Source organism: Copadichromis virginalis, linkage group LG23 (genome assembly GCF_057382275.1).
Source record: "Copadichromis virginalis isolate Kocher_CV1m ecotype Utaka linkage group LG23, C_Virginalis_male_GT1.1, whole genome shotgun sequence".
NCBI lineage: Eukaryota > Metazoa > Chordata > Actinopteri > Cichliformes > Cichlidae > Copadichromis > Copadichromis virginalis.
Genome location: NC_140639.1, coordinates 10,406,217 through 10,424,345, shown reverse-complemented (window position 1 = coordinate 10,424,345; position 18,129 = coordinate 10,406,217). Strand labels below are relative to the sequence as shown.

The window sequence follows — 18,129 nt, the reverse complement described above, 5'->3', positions numbered from 1 at the left end:
GTGTCCATTCAGTTCAACCAGAACAGCCAAACAAATGAATATGAATGAACTTTGACGTGCTGATAAATGAACCTACAGATAATGTGGCTTAGCATTAACAATCATACACAAGCTCTTTATGGAGTGTGTCAGCTTTTTATTCTTTGAGTCGCTTTGAAGTTATTTTTCTTTCAGTGCCAACAAAAAGTACAGAAACAACCTCTGAGCCTCACATATGGGAGGTGGGGGCAACCTCCCAAGACTTTGAGATACCCCTACCACCGAGTCATGTCTTCAAAGACATACGCAGGACATTAGCTGAGGAAAATAAAGCGGACTTTGCTCACAGACTGTGCTGCTGTGTGAGCTTCCATTATCAAATCTTTAAGTGCTCCACCTCCCACCTGCCCTTCTGCTCCACAGTATTTAACCTTGTGAGCTACAACAGCTCATTGGTCGCTGAACCAACCACGGCCAAATCCAAGTGTACACACGTAACAAACTGTTTGTACAAATCCTGTAACAGTGAATCAACTTTTTAAATACACAAAAAAAAATTCAGCTTTCTGTCTGTCTGGCTCCGTGAGCTGGCTACAGGGCTGCAGACCTGGGTCCATGTCTGTCTGTGCACAGAAGCTGCTGGAGGTTTGGAGGTGAGAGGGGTATCTCAAACACTAAAGCCCTTCTGGAGGCTTGGGTTACAACATTTACAGCATTTTCGAAGAAAACAACAGGGCCCTGCACCCTAAACTGTGTGAGGACGGAGGAATCTTACACCCATGTGAGTGTTTTGTCAGAGAAGTGCACATTCCTGAGAGGCCGGGGGGAGGGTTAGAGAGGAGAGTAGCCTCTCCAAAATACTGCAGTTCTTCTTCACTGCTCTACATTAGTGCTATTAGTGAGTACCACAAACACTGGCGATCTCTGCCACGCTGAGTCGCAAGCCAGACAGATGAGTCACACAGGTGACAGCGAAGCCGGCGCTCTGATCTTGGCAGTCACCTCCTGAGGAGGAATATCCGGGGCGTGCAGGGCTGGTGTCCAACAGAAACCAGGAAAAATGAGCCGCCGCCTCCTTGTTCCAAATTGTCCGCCTGTGATTGGCTGCTCTTTTGCTCAGATTTTCTCCAGTTCATCAGCCCGGCTCGGCCGAAGGAAAACAGTCCTCGAGTCACGCCTGAGAACTCCTCAAGGAACACATTCCAGCTGCTCGTTTAGTTAGACCACCTTCTGACCTCAGACTGAACACCACGACCCTGGAAGAAGAAAAAAAAAAATCAGCTGAGGATTAAAAATAAATCTGAAGTTGTGAGCGAGCTGCAGTCAGCAAGACTAGGAGCCCTGAAGGCGCTTTGTTCCCACAGAACGATAATGAGTGGCTGTTTGTCACGGCGTCCTTTCCTGTAGCAGTTTCCTCGTCATGGGGTTTCAAAAACTTTTTGTGAACAAGATGCTCTCATGATGCCACTGACCCGCCAATCGGTGGCATGCAGCCTGTTGTCACATTCTAGTACCTGGTATCAGGTACTAAAACCCTGAAAACCGTGGCCAGTCGATCTGGTACTAATGGCTTCATAATCATACTGCTCAACTTGAGCACTCACAGCACTTTATACAACATGCCTCATTCACCCTTTCATACACATTCACACAAGCACTTTTTCCATGCTTAAGGCTTTCTAACGTTCACACTCTGAAGGTTCAGTGTCCTGCACAAGAATATTTGTCATGCAGACTAAAGCAGCTGAGAGAACAAGAAAGGTCTAAATACTCTGATAACAAAAAGGAAGTAACCAAGACAAACTTAACCAGAGACACGAGGACAAGACGGAGGGACGAATCTGAACAAAAGAAAAAAGGAACCAAAACTCGTTCATCCATCCATATTATCTTATTCAGGGTCAAACATCCACCAAAACAGAGAAAACAGAACCAGTGATGATGATCTATCTGTGAAGACAGGAACGTTTAAGTCTTAAATAATTAGCCTGAATCACTCTGAGGATGTTTGTTAGAATAAAAACAATGTTATATGAAGCGTTTCCAGTGAAAACAGTGAGCGAATAACCTGCTTTTTTTTTTTTTTAACAAATCACAACAGTCCAGGCGCTTTATATTGTAAGGTAAAGACCCTAATATAATACAGAAAAACTCCAACAATCACAAGACCCCCTATGAGCAAGCACACTAGTGACAGTGGGAAGGAAAAACTCCCTTTTAACAGGAAGAAACCTCCGGCAGAACCAGGCTCAGGGAGGGGCGGTCATCTGCTGGTGAGAAAGACAGGGCAGAGATAGGGCTGTGCAATAGGATGAAAATCTTATATCTCGATATAGGACATTTCTCATCCCGATAACGATAAATCTCACAAAATAGTGCATTTTCTGTAAATTCTGCGAATCTCGGGCAACTTTACTTGTGTGAAGTGTTTTGACCGATGCATGAAACGATATATTTTTAGATATAAGTTGTAACGGCTTCTATTTTCTTTGAGAGTATTTATTACATGGCGTGCTGCAGGGAAAAGCCTCTTCTAACATTTGAGTCTAAGGTTTATTTGGAGCACCTGACGGCTCTTTTTTGCTTCTCACCCGTAAACTCTCTCCATACTCTTTCAGGTGATTCTTGCGTAGGTGGTAAAAGAGAAAAAACACAGAGACACATTGTGGAACATTAGGATTAATAAAGAAGGTTACTAATAAAGGAGACATTTCTGTGACCGTTGTTGGGGTCAAAGGTCATAAAGTGTTTTGTTTGTTTTTTTTCAGCATTCTTCTATAACACTGTGGGGACGTTTTATAAAATGATTCCAACTTCAGGTCAATATCTAATCAACAGAGCGAACGTTTAACCATTAACGTTTAAATGACAAACATTCCTCAGACGTTCTTGGAACATTCAGACTTTGTGACGTAACACTGCGCAGGCATTGTGGGGACGTTTCTGTAGCCTGCGTGGCTCTCACAGCACCCTTAAAGGTCGTGTCTGTGGGAGCCTGCGGTGACAGCCGCGCTGTCGCCCTGGAGCTCTACCCAGTCACGTACAGTCTCACACAATGATGCCCTTCTTGACGGCTCGCTGCAGTTCCTCCCCTCATAAGAGGAGCCAGCAATGCCAGAGACAGAACAAAGAGGCCTCTATGGAGGAGCAGGTCATTAAAGGGAGGGGGGGACTTCTCTCTCTGTCTTTGACATGTTGTGATTGTATGACAAAGTGGGTGAGAACACCATTTGTCCAGATTTGAAGCTTGCTATTCTTAGTTAACATTCTTGCTTTGATTTTGCCATACCATATGTTTGTTCTGTAGTTTGCAAAGATTTACTATACCGGGTTTGTTTATGTTTTGCACTTTTACAGTTTATGTAATATAACATCTTGGTTTAAATCAACATTGACAAGTTTGTTAAGTTAACATTTTATTTATTTCAACTGTTAATTTGTCTAGTTTATTTGGTTTGAACTCACCTGACTTCCAGGAGCAAAAGGAGGAAGTGCTGCCTCACTTCCTGTATTTATAGCTTCCTGTTTAGCTTCTGATGTCACGGGAAGGGAACAGGTGAAGAGGGGGGAGAACTGGTTTAATTTAATAGAGTCAATTTTAGGATTATGTTTGTTTGAGAGAGATATATTGATGTAACATGTATTGGCTACACCTTAGTCTCTTTTATTGCTAGTAAAGAGTAGCATCATGAGTTTATGAGAATGGTAATGTTTATCTTACCTACTGAATGGAATAGTCCGGAGGAGGATATTGTTTAGATTGCTTGAGTATTTAAGTAGAAGAACTCAGGTGTTCAAAAGGAGAGGACCAGGTCAGTTTAGCTGAGTGCACTTGACATTAAATTTTGTTGGTTTAAGTTCAGTTATGTTTATTTCTACCAAGTTAACTTCGGAGTTGAGTTTTTCTTTATTTTTGTAAATATTTTTGGTCACAGTGATGTTAAACAAATCATTTGCTACCCTGGACAGCATCTGTCTCCTGCCCTTCTTCAGCCACACAAGCTATTTTACAGATTGACTGAGTTAAATCTGGGACATATTAACAGACCGGGATCGTTATCTGACCATCAGAGCAAAGTGCAGCCGCTTACACAAAACACTGCTGTAAACCATCAACGACACGATTAAAGTTTAATTCAATCAGCACCATCGAAACATGAAACACGCTTTAGTTCTTCCACAGAACCGCACATCCCTGACTCCCGCACCCATAAGGTCTTTGTGATGGAATCACCAAATCGCCTTCCTCCATGTTCCCATCGAGTTCTGCAGTGCTTGTTTTCCTACCTGTGCTTCAGAAAACACACACTAACACATCACAGCATCACACACGCTCCAACAACCACACTACACGAACTACACAACACACCTAACGTCAGCGCTTCTGTTCTCTACAGGTGGTACCTGTATCTGAGGGAGGCTGACAGCCCACAAATCAGGAGTCACGCTGCACACATCCACACCGAGTTTGTTCACATGAACTACAGACACACACACACACACACACACACACATTCCTAGAAACACACAGACACACACACACAGACAGAGACACACACAGACTCGACCCAGCCTTCATTTAAACAGTCTGACCTCTGACCTTTGTGGTCGCGTTTTGATGTCGTGTTTTGATGTGGAAACATTGGAAACAATGTTTCCACATCTAGCCGAGGACACAACGTCATCAGCTCTGCACGCACACCGCTGCTTCCTATTAACACGCAGACAACCTGAAAGAGAACTTCCTCCTGCACGGTTCATGCCATCAGTGGCAAGTGTAAGTTTCCTCTAACACCTGCTTCCTTTCTTAGCCCAATGCTCTGTCTCCAACCACACCTGAATCTTTAAATATGCCCCATACACCCAGCAGCCTCAGACCTCTTTGCTTACTGTGAGCTTGATAAGGTCACCATGTTACATCCTGTCTGTGTAGGTGTGTTTCCTGATGCAGGAACAGCTGTTAGACACTACACTGTGAACAGGTGAGTGCAGTCCTGATTGAGTTTTGTTAAGCGCTGTGGATTGTATCGCTGTCACTGACGCGGCTTTAACCTGGAACTATAGTGCGTACAGGTGATGTTACAGACTTACAGGTTTTACCCACAGACACAAATTCATGCCCTCATCGACTCTCATGTTCACATCACCTCCAACAACAATCCGGGCGACAGGGTAATCTGGCTGTCACTTCTTAGAGTCTGGTTCAGTTTATTTTTCTCTCTCGTTTTGTTCACCAGACGAGGACTCGGACCCGAAGCTGGGCTCAACGCTGGAGCGAAAGCTCCATCGGCAACTGTGACACAGCTAAACCACCTGCAAACATCTGCTTTTATAGAATATTACCATTTAAATTTTGAATCTAAATGATGTTCTTGTTGGTTTTGTGCTGTTTGGTGACACAATTATGACCATTACTATCTGCTACTACCTTTTGTTTGCATTTTATGTCAGAAATAAAATTTCACTGCATCCCGCCTCACTCGTGTCACTTCCTGTCATTAACAGGAAGATGCTCTTGCCAGAGCATCATCTCCTCTGAGATAAACAAACCATTTCCTTTGTTTTTTTAATCGAACTGAAGGAAGAACAACTACATGACAGTCTGGGGTTAAGACATGTGACATGCCCTGTCATCACTGGAGGCTGTGATGTATGAAAGTCTTAGTTTCACCTGTATTGTGATCCAAGCAGGTCAGGTCAGAGGTCTCAGATCAGCAACATAAACAGGCGCTTGTCAGCTTACCTCGGCCCACAGCTCTGTCAGGACGCTGTGTCCTCCTCGTGCGTCTTCTGGTAGCCCAGCTGCCTCATGACCTCGCCACAGGACGCCTCCACCTGACTGATCTGCTCCACGCTCAGCCGCTCCCTCCAGGCGTGGACAGCCTCCTTGGCGTCGCGGGAGGAGATGAGGAATGGTCTGTCGGAAGAGTAGCCGTGCCCGCGTGTCATATTGAGCGCAAAGCTCTCGAGCGCGGCAGACGCGGACAGGTCAGCGAAGCGGAGCAGCCTGCGTAGCTGCTCGGCCGGCCTCAGCACCAGGTCCTCGTAACGCAGGCGCAGGTAGCGGCTGCGCAGCCAGGGCGGTGCGCGCAGCTGCAGCAGCAGGTCGCGCAACCAGCCGTCACAGATGAGCTCCAGGGCGCCCGACACGTAGCTCTCCGCGCGCGTCGCACGGTTCGCGGGCGCAAGCAACCGCTTGTACCTGTCGCTCTGTCTGCGGCTGCGCAGCACCTGGATGCTCTCCTTCACCAGAGCGTGCTTCGACTTCAGACGCGAGTTGTGCACGGCGCGCGGGTCCCGGAACAGCTGCACGACGCGCAGGTTCACACTGGGGTCCCGCATCAGCGGCACGAGCGTGCCCAGGTCCAGCACACGCACACCTTTGATCACCATCACCGGGTACTTCCGGCACTCGCGCTCCAGCTCGCGCAGCTCCCTTCGCGGACACTGCGCGCACAGCTCCTCCTTCACCAGTCCCACCTCGTGGCGCCGGTGCGCGCGGCACAGCGGTTCGGAGCAAAGCACCTTGTTGGTCTTCCAGCCGAAGATGAAAGCGCTGCTCACGTTCTGCCCGCCCGCGTACAGCCGCAGCACCGAGAAGTCACAGCGGAAGAGTGCGCTCATCATGTCGCGCACGGCACCCTGCAGGCTCTGCGCGTCCCCAGGGTACAGCGCCTGCCAGATGTGCCACATGGGCTCATACAGGTAGAACACGTCCGGGTGCTGGTTGAACAGCTCGCCCAAGAAGGAGGAGCCGGTCCTCCAGGTGGCGTGCAGGTAGACATGGATCCGTGGCTGGCTGCGGTTAGAGGCGGGCTCGGTCGCCGGCTCGCTGCCGTTGGGACCCCCAGCGTCCTCCCACGGCAATTCCAGCTCCGGGCAGCGGGGCTGGAGCTGCGCCGCCGGCCGGGTCGCCCGGTCCCGAGAGTCAAGCACGTAGGGCAGAAGCAGCAGCAGTCCGGTGTAGGCCAGGATCAGCAGCAGGTACTTCTTGTTTAGCCTCCTCTTCATCTCCGCGCAGGGTCGCTGCTGTACGGAGTGTTAGCCACGCCCCCTGCCGCTTCGTCTGAGTAGAAACACCAGCACCGCTGTCTCACGCCGGTACTACTGTCGTCCACCGTCTCTGTGAGTTAAGAGTGCGCAGTGTGGGGGCGGGACTTGTTGACGCCGACAACAGAGAGCATCGAAGGAAAGAGGCGTCCACCAAAAGCACCCGCCCGTGAGCGCGCTGAATTATGGGAACCCCAGTGTTTCAGCGCACTCGCCGCCTTCTGTGAGCGCTTTAAGCTAATAGCATAGCTCATGAGTTCACAGAGGGCGCTAGCGAGTCTATAGCTGTAGAACAAAACTGCTATGAACCTTTTTCTTCTGGAAACATAGAGTGTTAAGAATGTGTAAGTATTCGAATATAGAGAAATAAATACAGTCAAATCAAAAGTTATTTACAGGCTTTTATTTTCGTAAAATCTTCTATTGTACATATGTGAGCATGACCTGAGCATCTGCAGAGAATCATCACCATCACCACGGGGGCTTTTGACTGCGCTCCTCACCTGGTAAACAGGCGATATGAAGATAGCGCGTCCTCTCGTTGACCCGTGCGAGCATTATCCGGGTCACTGCAAGAACTAAACCATGGACTTGCTGTCTAGAAGCATCTTCACGTACTCATTTTAGTCCTTTAACGTATTTCAGTGCTTTTTGTTTACTAGTGCCTGTGCGGCCTCTGCTGCTCATACGGATGCATTACCGCCATTTTCCTACGTAGATTCACAGAAAGTGGAATATTCAGTTTTTGTCATTTTTTGTACCGACTGAGAAACGAGGTTTAACTACTTTAAAACAGTAAAAAATAAAAACGGAAACTTATTTGATTTGTTTTTGCGCATGCTCAGTGCTACTTGTTTGTTATGGAGGTGGGGCTAACACTGCGCGGTCCTGTAGGAATCAATGGAGGAGACAGCCATTTGTCTATAATGGCGCATTTAAGACATCTCCGGCGCTGTTAGCCTGTTCGCGGGTGGAAACCGCGGGCTGGAAGCAGACCGACAGGCCGCTTCGATCTGTGCCCGTTCACGGGGACTGCAGCCCGGCTGACAGCGTCAACATGGCGCACTGGAGCACCTTCGAAAAGGAGAGTGAGAGAGAGACGAAGCGGCTGATCAGGTGTCTCAGCGGGATCGAGGATGAGGAGGACCAAAACTTCCAGCTGGCGCTCAAATTCGCCTGGTCCAACTTTAAGTGAGTTTTTACGGGTGTGCGGGGGAGCAGGCTGCTGCACACAGCGTCCTAACATCCGCCTCGTGTCTCCTCAGGTTTCATCGATATCTGGACACAGACAGCCACAAAGTGGAGCGCAGTGTCAGCGGGTGAGTGACTCCTTCAAAACAGTGAAGTCTGAGCAAACTAAACATGTGTATGTTCTCCTTCAGGGCTCTGCATGTCCTCCTGTCCCAGAATCCTCCTCTGTCACTGCACCCCTCTGCTTGTCCCCCTTCGCTACATCCACCAACCTCCCCTGAGTTCTTCTTCTCCTCCTGCCTGGCAGCTCCATCGTCATCCTCCGCTCTTCGTCTCCAGCTAACGTTATGGTATAGTGACAGTCTGCCCTGTTTTCCAGAATCTACGAGAAGCTCGTGGTGCACTCGGACCTACAGAAAGCAGAAAGCTGGATGAGACTGACTGAAGAATTCCTGAACTCACCTTTACCGAACACAGATGGGGAAAAGGTAGCGCACAGCTGTTTTCTGCTCTATCACAGACGGATACGCGATCAATACTCATGCGCGACACCAGTCAATGCTGGCATGCTGCATCATATTCTAGCGTGAAACTTGTGAACGAAAGTCAGAGGGGATTTTGGATGGATGAAGGTAATAAGTGTAAACTTGCAATCAATAAACAGTCACATTAGTCTTTTCAAGTCAAGTAGCTTTATTGTCATTCCCACCATGCGTCGTCGTACAGTACACAGTGAAGCGAGACAGCATTCCTCCAAGACCATGGTGCTACATATATCAGACGATCAACACAAGACTACATAAAGTGTGCAAGAAACCAAAACAAAGACAGAACGATACAGACACAGCAGTGCAAGAGAAAAGTGCACAGTAATAAAGTGTGCGCTAGTTTTCTGACAGATGACGCAGCCCTAATGGGTCAGTATCACATGTTACACACACAGTTTTCTGGTGTGTCGGGTTCAAACATTGAAACATGACTGCAATGATGTGAGAATATCTCAGTGAAACGTGATCTGTGTTTCCTCAGACCGATGCACACTACAGCATACTGTCACTGCTGCTCTGCCTGTCGGGATCCCCCTCAAACACAGACTTCACGGAGCGACCCAGGCTGAAGGAGGCCGGTGAGAACCGCATTCTTCCCTTTATCTGTGACCAACGTGTCAACACATTCTGAATTCATTAATTCTGCTTCTCTCAGGTTGGAGTTGGAAACACAAACAGTACAAACAGAACGTTTTTCACATATTCTTCCAAAGCAGTTTTTTCTCTCTCATTAAAAGTAGAACCTTTTAAACCAAAGCTTTGTTTTAGTGAATCCCACATTACAGATGCTAATGATGCTTTGACACCAGGATCAGATGAACAGATTCCAGTGACGTCGTCACAGTCGCGCCCATGTTTCTGTTTCAGAGTCAGAGCGAAAGCTTCAGCAGCAGGAAATCTGCCCACCGTGTTTCGCTGCACAACATCAGTGCAGTGATTATAAGTTCACTTCATGTCAAAGGCCAAATGATTTGTTTCCAGATAACCTTAGCACTTAGCCTTGAAGGCTAAAAATCACACAGTTTATGTTAATCTTTCAGTCTTATGTCTGCAGAACCGGAGGACAAGTTTGACTGGGCTAAATATCTGATGGAGGGCGAGGATGCAGACATGGGGCCGTACCCAGACACACCTGTGAGTCACCGAGCCCACCTTTATGAATGCAGAGCTGTTTCTGATTCTCTGATCGAAAACCCGGTGTCAGCGGGTTTTTGCTCAGGGTGATCTGGTGCAACTGTGGTGTGGTGCAACATGAACACCACACCACAGTCACATGACTTTAACATCATCACTAACCTGTGTTCACAGGCAGAAAAACAAAACTCATTTCTGACCCACAAGTACAAACCCAGAAAAGCTCCAACAAAGTCAGACGCTAAAAAAACCTAAAGAAAGTCACATTTTCTTCACTGTAGAACAGAAAAGGCTGTTTTGAATCAAACGCGAACTTGTGTTGAATCTGACGGCAGCGTCACGTCTGTAAAGTAGGACAGGTCTGTGCTTCCTCTCTGACATCAGTCTGTGATGGTCTGTGAACTGAGGACAGCAGCTGGTCTGATCTGATTGAGGATTCCAGCTGCTCGGCAGTCCCGGCTGTGTTTCATCCTGTTTCACAACGCTCTAGATGTTGTCGGCCGGTCAGAGGTCTGAACTGCAGGTGGGCCAGACTCTTCTCCTCTGAAGCCATGCTGATGATTCTGACCTGAGATCAGTTTCTGCTTTGCCTTGGTCCATTTTAAAGAGGAGCCGGCGCCGTTTCTCGATCATGGTCACACGTGGCTTCGTGTCAGTATGACGAAGCTGTAACCAGCATGTGTGGATGGCACGCCGAGCTACTCGCAGACGCTGGTTTATGGAAATATTCCTGAGCCGTGCACAGATTTATCACAGAGCAGTGTTTCTGCTGAAGGTTACAGTCATCAGCCTGTGCACAGAGAGCACACTCAGATCCTCCGAGTGTGCTGATGATGTCAAGTTGTGTAGATGATGAGATGTTCACAGCGTGGACTGTGATTCTTAAATAGGTTGGTGAACCTCTGAGAAGCTCCGCCTCTCTGAGATGATCTTTTTCTACCTGATCACGTGACCGACCTGCTGCCAGCTCACCTTTGTTCTTCTCTTTAGCATCTCTGACTTTCACACACTTTTGTTGCTCCGTCCCATATTTTAGGGTGTCGCTGTCGCCAAATTCCCCATGAGCTCAGATTTGTCACAAAGCAGTAACATGTCTCATTTTGAGTATTTACTGTGTTTTCTGTGTTCTATTGTGGATAAAATATGAGTTTATGGGATTTGCAGATCATTGCATTCTGCTTTTATATATTTTAGGAAGTGTCCTGGTTTGTATTATACTGAGCACAGTACCTACAGGCGTATTACAGGTAAGCTGTGCCCATCAGTGTTTCCTGTTTCATAGGAGTGGTCTGAGGAGGAGAGCGAGGATGATGACAGTCAGCAGCCAATCAGCAGGGAGGACTCTGGGATCCAGCTGGACAGGACGCCTCAGGAGGACCAGGACAACGCCAACAAAACCGTTCCAGTCACGTGGACAGGTGCGAAGCAGTCACACAGCAGAAGGTGCAGGTCTTTATAACGTTTCCACCAAATGAGAGGAAGGAGCTTCTGGTTTGTTTTCTGTTCAGTCACAAAAGCTGAACAGAAAACGTTGATGTCACTACCCAGAATGCGCTGCAGTGTAAGCGACTCGGACATGGAGGGTGTTTTATTGTCACGCTGAACCTTTTCCCCATGTTTCCTCTCAGTGGGGGAGCCTGACGCTAGGGCCTGGCTGGAGCAGCATCTGGTGACCCCGTACTGGGCATCGCATGCACCTCGTTTTCCCCACAGCCTGCATCTGCACTCCAACCTCCTCAATGTGTGGTGAGCTCATCCTCAATGATAGTTAAAAATTAATATACAGCGTCCTACCTGTGGGGAGAACATTTGGACATGGAAGCCCCCCCAGGGGAAGAGCTGGGAGAGGGATGCCTGGGTGCAGTTGGGGGAGGAGCTATAGTTTGAAATTAGAGTATTTGGTGCTGATGCTGCATTTGTCCCCTCAGGGATCAGCACCTGTATAACACGGACCCACTGTACCTGCCAGAAGAGAAGGCCTTCGTCACAGAGACGCAAGTAATTCGAGAAACGCTGTGGTAAGAGATGACGACAGTCGCCTGCAGGTCGCCACACGCCGAGATCAGGTTTGTGTTGAGAGTGGGTTCAGGGTCCTGCTGACTGTGTGAGTTTCTTCCGGCAGGCTTCTCTCTGGGGTCAATAAACACTTCATATTCCAGCAGCACGACGGAAAGGTGTCAGTCAGAAGTAATGTGGTGGTGACTCATCTGACCGGCGTGAGTTCACATCTGACGGAGGTCACTGAGCACGTGCAATGCGAGCTGTAGTGAAAAGTGTTTTTCTCCTCTGTGCTGCAGAACTGCCTGCGCTCTGTCCTCGAGCACATCGCCGTCTATGGTCAGGCTGTGTTCAGGCTGCAGAGGTTCATCGACGAGGTGACAGGCCACAGCTCGGAGCCGGGCCCGCCGGGCACCGCGTCCACCTACGGCTCTAAGAAGGCCTCCGAGCCTCCCTTCAGGACCTACCAGGCCTTCGTGTGGGCACTCAACAAGTACTTCACAAGTTTCAAGGAGGAGCTTACCACGATCGAGAGGGAGCTCATATGCAACGGTAAGTCCAAGCTTGTTTAGGGATCACTGAGGCTTCCTGTTTTCGTGCTGGTTTTCTTGTTCTGTCATCCTGAGCCCGGCCGCCTTCGTTTGATTCCCAATCTGCGTCGTGTCTGTTTGCAGATGAGACAGTGACTCTGTCTGCAGTGCTGGAGCGGCTCAGCCCTCACCTGGCTCAGATCAAAGTGCTGCACAGGGTCTTTTGCACGGGTGTCGCCGAAGTGCCGCCCGCCACCCCCAACGTTGTGCGGGCTTCCCACCTGCTCAACACCCTCTATAAGGCCATCATCGAGTATGACAGCGTCGGCGAGGCATCGGAGCAGGCAGTGAGCACTCGTCGTGGGATACTGTGACATGGGGGCGATTTAGTGGAAGGAAACAAACGCATCTGCTCTCTCTGTCTGCCAGGTGGCGTTGTTGTTCTCCCTGTGGACGGAGACGGTCCGGCCGTATTTGGAGATCGTAGACGAGTGGATCGTTCACGGCCATCTGTTTGACCCTGCCAGAGAATTCATCATCCAGAGGTGCGCTGCAGAAACCGTGTGTGTGCGTGTGATGTGACTTCAGCAGCGTTTTGTGGGCTGAGTTTCTTTCTCCCGCTGCAGGAACAAAGACGTGCCCGTGAATCACAGGGACTTCTGGTACGCCACCTACACGCTGTACAGCGTATCGGAGACGGTGGACAGCGAGGAGAAGCTGAATGACGCGGCCAGCGGGAGCTCCGGGGGGGATCAGGCCTCGGGGGGCAGACAGCTCACCATGGTGTCCTTCCTCAAACCTGTCCTCAAGCAGATTATCATGGCCGGGAAGTCCATGCAGCTGCTCAAGAATCTGGACTGCAAGGAGGCAGAGAAGTCGCAGCGAGCCTCCAGAGGTCAGTGCTTCGTTCTGTCTGTTTGTTTCAGTAAAGGAAGGCGCTGCATTGACCGGGTCAACACAAACCACAGATGGGGTTTGCTATGCTTCTGCTCTCCCGGATGTCTTCAGGGTGTGTTGAGTGCCATGCCTCTGCCGATGAGCTGACCTCACTAACCTGGGCTGTCTGTCCTGGATGTTTGCTTGCAGACGCAGAGAGGAAGAGTCTGCACACGCTTTTTCTGGAGTCCGTGCAGTCGCGCCTCTGCAGCCGAGAGGAGTCCCCGGCGGATGGCATGACGGAGCAGCAATCCACAAGGAGGAGTCTGATCAAGATGCAGTCCATCATGGCGCGGCACCTCGAGATTGACGATGTCCATGACCCGCTGCTGGCCATCAATTTTGCCAGGTAATGCCATAGTTCTTCTACAAGCCTCTGAGCAAATGTCCAGCGAGGATCAACAAAAAGTCTGGGATTCATCGCAGGATAAAGATGCAGATTGTCAGAAATGTAAGCTGTTCACGTCTTAGAAGAGTGGACAACTCGGAGCTCAGAGTTTGTCTTTAGCTCTGAACGTGACAAACAAATTGTGATGTGAGATTTTCTGTTTTCCACTCCTCCGAGCTCTGCGCGGATACGAGCGAGATTTCTTTATTCCCGAGTCTGAGTGCGTTCTGTCTGCCCTCCTCTTCCTCAGACTGTACTTGGAGCAGAGCGACTTCCAGGAGTGTTTCTCCGGAGGGGATTTCAGCGTGGACCGCTCGTCCCAGTCGGTCACCTGCCAGACGTTTGAGCTCACACTGCGTTCCTGTCTCTACCCGCACATTGAGAGGAGGTACATTGAGTGCTGTGGGAACCTGATGAAGACTCTGACAAAAGACTACAGGTAAGCACGGCTCTTCAGCTACGCTTTTCCTGTTTCCAAAATCAGGGAAAGGGAAGCTTCTGAGCTCTGTGGCGTGTCTGCAGGTTGCTGGAATACCTTCAGGCGATGAGGAACTACTTCCTGCTGGAAGCTGGAGACACCATGTATGATTTTTACACGGCCATCTTTGACAAGGTGCAGGAGAAGGAGAGCTGGCAGCAGCCGTCGTTTCTGAACGTGCAGCTGCAAGAGGCGGTCGGACAGCGCTACCCGGAGGACAGCAGCAGGTACAGTGCACATTTGCTGTGACACAGTTCCTTATTTATGTTGGAATGAGTTTGATCAGGCATCTCTGTTTCCCAGGCTGTCAGTGTTTCTGGAGCCCATCGACGCTTCCAGGAAAAAACAGCCTGTGAACAACCTGGAAGTCCTCACGCTGAGCTACAAGGTGAACACTGCAGTCTGTGCTTTGGTGTCTGTCGGTGCGTTGTTCAATCCGCCACCTGACGTTTCCTGGTACGTGTCTGCACAGGTTCCCTGGCCCGTGGACATTGTGATCAGCTCTGAGTGTCAGAAGATCTACAACCAAGTGTTCCTCCTCCTGCTGCAGATCAAATGGGCCAAGTACAGTCTGGACACGCTTCGATTCAGTGGTACGAGCTCCACGTGAAGCTGAAAACTGAAAATAAGCCCGTTTCAGTCATTTCTCTGATAAATGGTTGTTACTCGTAGGTTTTACAGACGTCACTAAGAAGCTGGAGGGCGCCACAGCCGAGGAGGTCAAGGTCAAAGAGCGCGTGAACCAGCAGATCCACAGGATGTGTCTGCTCAGGGTCAAACTGATGCACTTTGTCAACAGCCTTCACAACTACATCATGACGAGGGTGAGGCAAGCCACCAAACTGACCTCCTGCAAACAGGAAGTGCACCCATGACATTCAATTCACTTAATTTTTATTTGCACAGCACCAAATTACAACAGCAGTCACCACAAGGTGCTTTATATTGTAAGGTAGACCCTACAATCAAATATACAGAGAAAAACCCAACAATCCTATGACCCCCTATGACCATGCCAATTGTGACAGTGAGAAGGGAAAATTCCCTTTTAACAGGAAGAAACCTCCTGCAGAACCAGGCTCGGTGAGGATGAGGTGAGTCCTCACTGCACTCTCAGTTTGACCAACTCTGGCTCTTCATCTGTTTTGTGTCTCGTCAGATTCTGCACAGCACGGGACTCGAGTTTCAGCACCAAGTGCAGGAAGCCAAGGACTTGGACCAGCTCATCAAGATCCATTACAGATACCTGGCCACGATTCACGACCGTTGCCTGCTGAGGGAGAAGGTGAACTTTTATGATGGTGCCGTCACCACCAGTCTGACTGCTGACGCAATCAGCTGTAAAGAAGGTTCCTGTTTGTTTGAGATGATGAAAAAGCGTTCGTTCGTTTACGAACACGATGAGCAGCTTGAGGTGTTTCTCAGTTTTCCTGCTTTAGTACAAAAAATGCTGCTGCACCATCAGGACTGCTGCTTGTACTGACCTCACTGTAGTGTGTGATGGCGGGCAAGTAAATAAATTGGATCTGATAAGACAGTGATTCTTTATGTTTCCAGGAAAACTTGTAAAACACTGTACTGTGGGTGGGACCAGAACCTTCAGTGGGCCGAATCTCACTTTGGCTCCCTGCTCAGACTCAACCTGTTTCTACATGTTGTCTTTTCTCAGGTCAGTTTTGTGAAGGAGGCGATAATGAAGGTTCTGAATCTCGTGCTCATCTTCTCGGACAGATGGCAGGCTGGAGCCTGGAAGTAAGAGTGATGCGTCTATTCAGTGGTGTTGATGTGACAGTTATGCGCATCCAGGTACAGAGACGACACACCAGCTCTGCAGCTAAATGTTGTTTCTCTTTCAGGATCGAGTCCATCGATAAAATGGAATCTGATTTCAAAAACTGCCACATGTTCCTTGTGACGATCCTCAATAAGGCGGTGTGCCGGGGCTCCTTCCCTCACTGTGAGTCTGTCGTCTGGGTAATAATGTCATACGCAGTGATTGTGTACGGTGGTCCAAAGGTGCAGAACATCCGACTTGGAAAAGCTTAAATGTAAAATCGGTCAACGCTACGAGGCTGTCGGGATCCAGCTGCAGCGCTCTGTGTTTCCTCCATACAGAGTGTGTCCGCAGTTCAGAGGGGATCGACTTCATAACGAGATATCCGCACAACATTTTCAGCCTGAAAATGTCGTTTCGAGGGCTCGGGCGTGTGCGGTTAAAGTCTTCCAAGGGCCAACAAAAGCCAACCTTCAGTTATTGACATCTGCATCAGCTCAGACTCAGGAACCACAAGTCTCCTGCAATCTGATCCTTCGAGGTCAATTTAACAGGATATGAAAGTAATAAATGAGAAATAGGATGTTTGTGCTGGTCATCCTGTCAGCACACAGGATTGAATGATTGAAAACCTTTCCAGTTAGTGAAATATGTGTTTGGCACCTCTGGGCCACCGTAGCTGTCCGGTGTGTTGTTGTATGCTGTGAGCAGAGAGGAGCTGATGACGTCTGTCTCTCTTGTTGTGCAGTGGAGTCTCTGGCGCTCTCTCTGATGGCGGGGTTCGAGCAGTGCTGACGAGCCGGACACGAGCACGCTCTGTGACGATATCATTGTCTGCTGAGACGGACTCAGACCGGCCTGATGCTTCTCCACAAATTTCATGAATGCTTGTATTTTAATATTAATAATGTCTGTGACGAGGCAGAATAAAGATGATGTGACAATATGTGCTGACATTTGACTCCGTTATTCACTTTACGTTGTGTAAAGGACCGTGACCCGACAGACTGGGTTTTTTAATTGATTTTGCACTCATGTACAACGTCCTAGTTCAGCACACACACACACACACACACAATCGCCAGCTGTCTGCATACTGTCTCACTTCAGTCTCCACCCTCACTTTACGAAGGGAGGAACCCCGTTAGTTTAATCATGTCCACCTGATTTATATATTTGTTCTGGTTAAACAAGGGTTAAGTTTCTCCGAGGGTTGATGAGCTCTGATGAGAGCCTATTGTTTTACTTCACTTCTTGCGTGTCAGCCAATCGGTGAAGCTCTTGGCAGCTCTTGTCCCTCCTTAGTACCACCTCCCAAGTTTTCAGTCGCTTGTTTCTACAGCCCAACAGAGCAGGCAGACTTTTTTTTTTAGAACTTTATTTATAAACAACAGTATAACATACAAGGCACCATCATTAATCCGAATATGTAATATCCTCGGTTGAGCGTTACAACGAGAAAAGAGGAAGAAAAAACTAAACAATAAACAATAAACACAAAGCCAAAAGAGTTAACAAAAAAGAAAGAACAGTCTTTGAAGGATTTGAAACTAAAGGCAAAAATCAATATGAACAAAAAAGGGCAGTCATGATCATTAAATAGGGAGGTTTCTTTTTTAACATAGATTAAACTTGTTAAATAATACAACAAGTTTATGAGCTTTCTTGTTATTGACAAGTTTCAGCGATTTGGCCCAGAGTTTAAAGTCATTCAGACATCTGTTTATACATGGTTTAGCTTTAAAATATCTGCATTTGTGAATAAAAAATTTTTCCAGTAACAAAAACGTCCTAATCAACAAGTCAAAATCTGCATTCTCAGCAAGTATTACAAATTTTATTACTGTCACCGTCAAATGTGGTAACTGAATTCTCCTGGACTGTAGCCAGCTCCACATGTCAATCCAGAAGGAGTGCACTGATTCACAAGTGATCTAGACTTTCAATATCATTTTCACAAAATGTGCAGGCGTTCACATCTAAGTTAAATTTCCGTCTTAAGAATTCATTGGTTGGATAAACCTCATTTATGATTTTAAAGTTAACCTCTTTTACTTTAGGGGAAAGAGGAAGTGAGATATACTTTCTTCTTATCGCCTTAACCTCCATGGTCTCAAATTCTT

At 48.2% G+C, this 18,129-nt stretch overlaps 2 protein-coding genes across 2 annotated transcripts; one reads left to right on the top strand and one right to left on the bottom strand.

The window, feature by feature from the left end:
* Window positions 1–117: 117 nt before the first annotated feature.
* On the bottom strand, window positions 118–7,092 carry chst7 (carbohydrate (N-acetylglucosamine 6-O) sulfotransferase 7). The gene is made up of 2 exons (XM_085449167.1): window positions 5,723–7,092; window positions 118–1,235 (listed from the first exon to the last, which is right to left on the bottom strand). The coding sequence occupies exon 1, from the start codon at window positions 6,988–6,990 to the stop codon at window positions 5,740–5,742; it is 1,251 nt and encodes a 416-aa protein (XP_085305293.1). The 5' UTR covers window positions 6,991–7,092; the 3' UTR covers window positions 118–1,235; window positions 5,723–5,739.
* Window positions 7,093–7,098: 6 nt separating this feature from the next.
* Window positions 7,099–16,952, top strand: tubgcp5 (tubulin gamma complex component 5). The gene is made up of 24 exons (XM_085449166.1): window positions 7,099–7,373; window positions 7,924–8,220; window positions 8,295–8,348; window positions 8,600–8,708; window positions 9,250–9,346; window positions 9,823–9,902; window positions 11,185–11,320; window positions 11,531–11,648; window positions 11,831–11,920; window positions 12,025–12,118; window positions 12,200–12,452; window positions 12,575–12,777; window positions 12,860–12,975; window positions 13,057–13,325; window positions 13,517–13,715; window positions 14,005–14,193; window positions 14,277–14,459; window positions 14,536–14,620; window positions 14,705–14,825; window positions 14,905–15,056; window positions 15,392–15,517; window positions 15,902–15,984; window positions 16,089–16,189; window positions 16,755–16,952. The coding sequence occupies exons 2-24, from the start codon at window positions 8,087–8,089 to the stop codon at window positions 16,799–16,801; spliced, it is 3,039 nt and encodes a 1,012-aa protein (XP_085305292.1). The 5' UTR covers window positions 7,099–7,373; window positions 7,924–8,086; the 3' UTR covers window positions 16,802–16,952.
* Window positions 16,953–18,129: the final 1,177 nt, after the last annotated feature.

Coding starts and splice junctions, on each gene's coding strand:
- tubgcp5 (XM_085449166.1), top strand. CDS start 8,087: ATGGCGCACTGGAGCACCTTCGAAAAGGAGAGTGAGAGAGAGACGAAG. Junction 11,921..12,024: donor GTAATTCGAGAAACGCTGTG/GTAAGAGATGAC, acceptor TTCTTCCGGCAG/GCTTCTCTCTGGGGTCAATA. Junction 15,057..15,391: donor ACAACTACATCATGACGAGG/GTGAGGCAAGCC, acceptor GTGTCTCGTCAG/ATTCTGCACAGCACGGGACT.
- chst7 (XM_085449167.1), bottom strand. CDS start 6,990: ATGAAGAGGAGGCTAAACAAGAAGTACCTGCTGCTGATCCTGGCCTAC.